The 7,491-nt window shown below is 44.2% G+C and overlaps 3 protein-coding genes across 3 annotated transcripts in view; 2 read left to right on the forward strand and 1 right to left on the reverse strand.

Annotated features, from left to right (window-relative positions):
- The window catches only part of LOC135094812 (uncharacterized), a 9,651-nt gene extending 7,790 nt beyond the window's left edge, over window positions 1–1,861 (forward strand). Inside the window, exon 2 of the mRNA XM_063995217.1 lies at window positions 610–1,861. Coding sequence (XP_063851287.1) covers window positions 610–1,245 — 636 coding nt within the window. The 3' untranslated portion in view covers window positions 1,246–1,861. The remainder of the gene's footprint in view (window positions 1–609) is intronic.
- LOC135094675 (uncharacterized) overlaps window positions 1–6,640 on the reverse strand; it is a 46,120-nt gene extending 39,480 nt beyond the window's left edge. Inside the window, exon 1 of the mRNA XM_063994983.1 lies at window positions 6,411–6,640. Coding sequence (XP_063851053.1) covers window positions 6,411–6,479 — 69 coding nt within the window. The 5' untranslated portion in view covers window positions 6,480–6,640. The remainder of the gene's footprint in view (window positions 1–6,410) is intronic.
- LOC135094811 (uncharacterized) lies at window positions 1,258–4,458 on the forward strand. Its single transcript, XM_063995216.1, has one exon. It carries the CDS (start codon window positions 1,458–1,460, stop codon window positions 3,414–3,416), a length of 1,959 nt encoding a protein of 652 aa, XP_063851286.1. The 5' UTR covers window positions 1,258–1,457; the 3' UTR covers window positions 3,417–4,458.
- Window positions 6,641–7,491: the final 851 nt, after the last annotated feature.

Genomic DNA, 7,491 nt, shown 5'->3' on the forward strand with positions numbered 1-7,491 from the left:
CGTTTAAATCATATTTGATGGAGAAGATGGAGGAGGAGGAGGAGGAGGAGGAGGAGGAGGAGGAGGAGGAGGAGGAGGAGGAGGAGGAGCGTGGGAAGGACGCAAGAAGAGTGAGAAGTTATTACGAATACAGAGAGAGAGAGAGAGAGAGAGAGAGAGAGAGAGAGAGAGAGAGAGAGAGAGAGAGAGAGAGAGAGAGAGAATTATGTGAATGTATGTAATATGTAAATAGATTTGTATAGATAAACACATAAGTTTGAAAGTGTCCCTTTTACACACACAATAATGTAATGTTAAGCATAAACTAAAGTCTCTCTCTCTCTCTCTCTCTCTCTCTCTCTCTCTCTCTCTCTCTCTCTCTCTCTCTCTCTCTCTCTCTCTCTCTCTCATTTCCATACCCAATAACATACTCAATTATGGCCCTGTGAACCCATCTTTGACTCTTAACTAACCTAACGTAACCTAACCTAACGACCTAACATAGACTATTTACCTACATATTTCTCTCTACAAAAATCGTAACCAAACCAAACCTAACCTAACCTAACCTAACCTAACCTAACCTAGCCTAGCCCATCGCCATCACCCTGACTCTGCACTTTTTCCCAGGTGGTGGTGGTGGTGGCAGTCGGGGCGTGCCTGGTGTACAGCCCTGAGGCCAGGCCAGCACGCGGTCCTGCGGTCCCCCTGCCCTCGCGCAGCACCGTCAGGCTACAGCAGCTGTCCTCGCATACTCGCTCCTCACTCAACAAGGTCTGGGATTCGAAGTTACAGCGGTACAGAGGCAGCAGCGCACAGAAGGAGGCAGTGAACTTCTTCGAGACCCCTGGAGATGGCCGGTACACATTTGGGTACTCTGGCGGGAGTGACGGCGGCTCGCACCTGCAGGCGTCCAATGGCCAGGGGCAGACCGTGGGCAGGTACTCGTACGTGGACGCGGAGGGCAAGGATGTGCAGGTGCATTACGTGTCAGGCAGCGAAGGGTTCAAGGTAATCAGCAACAACCTGCCTGAGGAAACGGACGAGGTGAAGCAAGCGCGCGAGGCATTCTTCCGGATTTTCGAGGAGAAGAAGAAGCTCTTGGAGGAGACGCGGCAGCAGAGGGCGCGCAGCAGGCAGCGGAACAGGAGCAGGCAGCGCGGGGAGGCTGGCACGCAGGTAGCAGCGGCGGTGGGGCAGACAGGGGGGAGAAGGACAGCAAACCGACAGCCACCTCGAGGAACCAGGATAAACCAACATCTTTGAGAGACCAAGAAGAGAAACCTTCAACTCTCCAACGCCAGGACCAAAAACCAACAGCCACAACACGTCAGGAGAAGCCAAGCACTCGAAGTCGCGCCCAGTCACCAGGGGCAGCCAAGACGAGGCCAGAGGGACGTCCAGCATGGTCCGGGAGCAGAGTGCGCAGTGAGAGTCAAGTGAGAACACAAGAGAGGCCGCCAGTGCAGACAGCCTCCATGACGCCCACAGCGACGGGAAGACAGGAGACGAAGGAAGAGGGAGAAGGACAGGGAGAGAAAGGAGAAGGAGAAGAAGGTGAAGGAGAGGAAGAGGAGGGAGAGGGAGAAGAGGGAGAGGGAGAGGGAGAGGAAGGAGAAGAGGGTGAGGGTGAAGGAGAAGAGAGAGAGGGAGAGGGAGAGGAAGGTGAAGGAGAAGAGGGAGAGGGAGAGGAAGAAGAGGATGAAGAAGGAGAGGGAGAGGAAGGAGAGGAACAGGAAGAGGGAGAAGAAGAAGAAGGACAGGAAGAGGAAGGAGAAGAGGGCGAAGAGGAAGAAGAAGAAGAAGAAGAAGAAGAAGAAGAAGAAGAAGAAGAAGAAGAAGAAGAAGAAGAAGAAGAAGAAGAAGAAGAAGAAGAAGAGGACGAGGACGAGGACGAGGAAGACGAAGATGAAGAAGACGAGGATGAAGGAGGAGAAGAAGAATCGGAAGAAGAGGAAGACAGTGAGGAGGAGGAAGACTCTGAGGAAGACAGCTCCTCCTCTTCTTCTTCCTCTTCCAGCAGCAGTGAAGAAGAGAGCGAAGAAGAGGAAGACTCTGAAGAGGAAGACGAAGATAGTGAGGAGGAAGACGAAGAAGAAGAAGACGAAGATGAAGAGGAGGAGGATGAAGATGAGGAGGAGGAGGACGAGGAAGAAGAAGAGGAAGAAGAAGAAGAGGAAGAGGAAGAAGAGGAAGATGAAGAAAAGGAAGGTGAGGAAGAAGAAGGTGAAGAAGAAGAAGAAGAGGGAGAAGAAGGTGAAGAGGAAGAAGGAGAGGAGGGAGAAGAGGGTGAAGGAGAGGAAGAGGAGGGAGAAGAAGAGGAAGAAGGAGAGAAGGGAGGAGAGGGTGAAGAGGGGGAGGAAGAGGAAGGAGAGGAAGAAGAGGCTGAAGAAGAGGGAGGAGAAGGAGAGGAGGAAGAAGGAGAAGAAGGAAAGGAAGGAGGAAAGGAGGGAGAGGCAGAGGAAGAAGGTGAAGAGGAAGAAGGGGAGGAAGGAGGAGGAGGAGAAGGAGAAAGAGAAGAGGAAGAAGAGGGAGGAGAAGAGGGTGAAGAAGAAGAGGGAGAAGAGGGAGAAGAGGAAGAAGGCGAGGGTGAAGAGGAGGAAGAAGAGGAAGAAGAGGGTGAGGAAGAAGAAGAAGAAGAGGAAGATGAAGAGGAGGAGGAAGATGAAGAGGAGGAGGAAGAGGAGGAAGAGGATGAAGACGAGGAAGAGGAAGATGATGAAGACGAGGAGGAGGAGGAAGACTCAGAGGAAGAAGAGGAAGACAGTGAGGAAGAAGATTCTGAGGAAGACAGCTCCTCCTCTTCCTCCTCTAGCAGTGAAGAAGACTCGGAAGAGGAAGACTCAGAGGAAGAGGAAGACAGTGAGGAGGAAGACGAGGACGAGGAGGAAGACGAAGACGAGGAGGAAGACGAGGAGGAGGAGGAGGAGGATGAGGAGGAAGATGAAGAAGAGGAAGATGAGGACGAGGAGGAGGAAGAAGACGATGATGACGAGGAGGAAGATGACTCAGAGGAGGAAGACAGTGAGGAAGAGGAAGATTCTGAGGAAGACAGCTCCTCCTCTTCCTCCTCTAGCAGTGAGGAAGACTCGGAAGAGGAAGATTCGGATGAAGAGGAAGACAGTGAGGAGGAGGAGGAGGAGGACGATGATGAAGACGAGGAGGAGGAAGATGAAGACGAGGAAGAAGATGAAGAAGACGAGGACGAAGAAGAGGAAGACGACGATGAAGACGAAGACGAAGAAGAAGACTCCGAAGAAGAGGAAGACTCAGAAGAGGAAGATTCAGAGGAAGACAGTAGCTCGTCCTCTTCTTCCTCATCATCATCATCATCATCAGAGGAAGAATCAGAAGAAGACGAAGACGATGATGACGAAGACGAAGAGGAGGAAAACGAAGAGGAGAAGAAGGAGGAGGAGAAAGATACACGCCCATAAGAACACCAACATACAGAAGAGGGAGGTACTGGAACTATATATATGGAGGGAAGAGGGACAGCAAAACAGACGGAGAACAGGTAACAGAGACTAACCCACACGTATACATCTACACACCAGCACCACGCAAGCAGGTAGCACAGGTGACACAAGCACCGCAGGTAACGCAGGTCAGGCCAAACTACCAAAAGATTCATTCAGTCAAGGAGCAAACTAATTATGATCGCTTGAGTGAGGAGGAACTGTTGGCTAAATTTAATAAGGATTTTGGTAAGAGACTTTATAAAACGACGATTCATTATCCAGGGAACTCTAGACAGAGGTATTAAAGCTGGTGGGAAGTCCAATAGCTTTATATAAGAGCATTAAGAACATTAGGGGTGCTGCAGGAAGCCATCAGGACTACACGTGGCCGTCCATATATTTTTGTACATACTTAGGAAAAAAAGAAAAAAGAAGAGATTTTTATTTGTATATATATACGTGTAATATTCCTATAGAGACGAGAGAGAAATTATTAGTGTGTGTGTGTGTGTGTGTGTGTGTGTGTGTGTGTGTGTGTGTGTGTGTGTGTGTGTGTGTGTGTGTGTGTGTGTGTGTGTGTGTGTGTTTACTCTCGCTTCCAGTTGGTAATACAAAGGTTATAGTTTCGACGAAGTTTCCCTTACATTTCGATACGTTTTTTATAATTACCTGACTTCTAATTGCAACTCTGAATAGAAGGCCAAGGTAAGGCGATGCTACGGAGCTAATTAACCGCAAAAGAGAATAAATGAAACGTAATATTATGAAATCCTACCTTGTGCTCTTTAAATTCACTATATTTCGTTCGATTCCAATAGCATATGCTCGAATTAATTTTTACAATGCTCATTTTTAAACGTTCTTTCAAAATCGAAGTCAAGTTTTTAGGGTAAACTTTAAGTAAGAGTAGAATAATTTTAGGGACACACTTACTATGAATAAACGTCTCTCTCTCTCTCTCTCTCTCTCTCTCTCTCTCTCTCTCTCTCTCTCTCTCTCTCTCTCTCTCTCTCTCTCTCTCTCTCTCTCTCTTCACTAGGACAAGCATTTATATTTTTACACTTATTAGGTCTGCACTTAAAAAGTTCCCTTAGATAATTGAGGGAGGTTCCTTGCACACTTTAGGTATACTTAGATTACTTAATACACCTTGGCACATTGAAGTATATGAGTTAATTACCATCTGCTCTCTCTCTCTCTCTCTCTCTCTCTCTCTCTCTCTCTCTCTCTCTCTCTCTCTCTCTCGAACCACACGAATAAATAAATGATGAACGAAGTGAATTTGTTTAATTTTCTTCTTCTTATACTCTCCATTAATTTTAGTGTTAAGCAATGTGGAGGATGAAGAGAATAAAGCAAAATAGAATGGGAAATAAAGAGAAACTATGATAAACGAGAGAAAGCTTCAAGGAAACGAGTAAACAGGTAAGAAGGAATAATGAAAGGCTGTAAATACACAAAATGAACACCAAGGAGTAAGAAAATAAAGGAAAGTAAAAGAAAAAAAAGAAAAAAAAGAATGAGTGAGATGAATGAAACTTAGAAACTGACAAAAGAAAGAAAAGTCAAGAAAACACACACACACACACACACACACACACACACACACACACACACAACTTATTTGCTTTTTTATCCTCTGAAGCAAATCGGGAATAGGAGAAATAAGAAGAGGGAGGAAAAAAAAGAAAAGAAGAAGGAAATAAGTGCTCTAGATAGACGCATAGATAGACAAACCATAATAAAACATACGAGATAAACACTTAAAAGCAACACAAAGAAAACAAGATCGCATAGAAAACAAAACACACAGATAAAACACGGCTGGATATTTAACCAAATTCACATTACAAAAAAGAAAAAAAATGCCCAGAAATACCCACACACGCCGCGTCATGCCCACAGCGCCAAAGGGCAGGACACACACACACACACACACACACACACACACACACACACACACACACACGCGCGCGCGCGCGGTGTCATTCAAAGGTTGCTACACCTCACGTCCATTTGTCGCTAAGAAACTCTCTCTCTCTCTCTCTCTCTCTCTCTCTCTCTCTCTCTCTCTCTCTCTCTCTCTCTCTCTTTACTTATTTCATTTGTTTTCTAAAAGGTATTAATGACATAATATTTATCTTAGTTTTTCATTCGCCATCGACTAAAAATCTTTGCAATATCTCACTTTTCTTTGCTTTTTTTTTGTCATTCATATATTCCTCCTTTTCTTCTCTCTTGTTTTTCCAGCAATAAACCTAACCTCCCTTTGTCTCTTTCTTCTATTGTCAATTCAAAAAGCTTCCAATAACACACTCTCAAAACTTTAGATAAGTTTCCCTGTATAAGTGACGCGTGTTGAAAGGAAAATGGAAGGTTCACAGAAAATTCATGGGAAACTTTAACATTTACTGATAAGTTATAAAAAGAAAATAATGAGGTGAGGAAATCGTGAATAAACTAATAATTAAATAGGTAAGTACACTGGTAAATAAATAAAAAGATACTGATAATGATAAGGTGCCAATACTAAGTAAAAAACAAAAAAAAAACGAATAAAACAAATAAATCAAGAAAATAATTAAATGGAGAAAAAAAAATGAAAAATTATGAATCAAATCGATAAAATTATAACATACAGAGCTCAACCCTTTCACTGCGACATGCATCGAGTCGAGACACTAGAAGCACTGCACAATCCTTACAAAAAAACATGCAACGAAGAAAAAAGACGTTTCCCAGTGACTAAGCAGTACGATATTGAAAGAGTTATACAATAGAATAAAAATGTCTCAGAGTACTCCGTGGTTAAGGAACGTGTGAAGCAGCAGTGAATGGGTTAAAAGAGAGAGAGAGAGAGAGAGAGAGAGAGAGAGAGAGAGAGAGAGAGAGAGAGAGAGAGAGAGAGAATAATGACCACACACACACACCTCTGTATATCATTCCCTTACTAAACACAGCACATCTCACCTCTTCCATCAGTCTGTTCTCGTACCAGTTCCCCACACGCACCCCGGAGTGGTAGGCATTGCGAGCCATCGGGAGCCGCCACAGAAACCACCACAGTTCCCACACGCCACTACCACTCACCCCCCGACGCTCTTTGTTTACTAAAGGTTACCCAGGCAACAGCGACCGCGGGGCCAAACTGATTATGTCAAGTTTATTGTCCGTTTGCACGATATAACTAAACTTTGACAAATATTGCGTGATTAGTTGTGTTTATATTTTGTTTTTCTTTATATATATATATATATATATATATATATATATATATATATATATATATATATATATATATATATATATATATATATATATATATATATATATATATATATATATATATATATATATATATATATATATATATATAAACAAAAACAAAATATAAACACAACTAATCACGCAATATTTGTCAAAGTTTAGTAATATTGTTATATCAGTTACATCAGAGAGAGAGAGAGAGAGAGAGAGAGAGAGAGAGAGAGAGACAGAGACAGAGAGACAGAGACAGAGACAGAGAGACAGAGACAGAAAGACAGAGAGACAGAAAGACAGAGAGACAGAGACAGAGAGACAGAGACAGAGACAGAGAGACAGAGAGAGAGAGAGAGAGAGAGAGAGAGAGAGAGAGAGAGAGAGAGAGAGAGAGAGAGAGAGAGAGAGAGAGAGAGAGAGAGAGAGAGAGAGAGAGAGAGAGAGAGAGAGAGAGAGAGAGAGAGAGAGAGAGAGAGAGAGAGAGAGAGAGAGAGAGACAGAGACAGAGAGACAGAGACAGAGACAGAGAGACAGAGACAGAAAGACAGAGAGACAGAGAGACAGAGACAGAGACAGAGAGACAGAGACAGACAGAGACAGAGACAGAGACAGAGAGACAGAGACAGAAAGACAGAGAGACAGAGACAGAGACAGAGAGACAGAGACAGAGAGACAGAGACAGAGACAGAGAGAGAGAGAGAGAGAGAGAGAGAGAGAGAGAGAGAGAGAGAGAGAGAGAGAGAGAGAGTACTAGTCATCTCTATCATTGAACATAAATTCCTAATATATG

The sequence above is a fragment of the Scylla paramamosain genome, chromosome 46, assembly GCF_035594125.1.
Source record: "Scylla paramamosain isolate STU-SP2022 chromosome 46, ASM3559412v1, whole genome shotgun sequence".
Lineage (NCBI taxonomy): Eukaryota > Metazoa > Arthropoda > Malacostraca > Decapoda > Portunidae > Scylla > Scylla paramamosain.

Excerpts from the sequence above, each read along its gene's own strand:
- LOC135094811 (XM_063995216.1), top strand. The coding sequence starts at position 1,458 with ATGACGCCCACAGCGACGGGAAGACAGGAGACGAAGGAAGAGGGAGAA.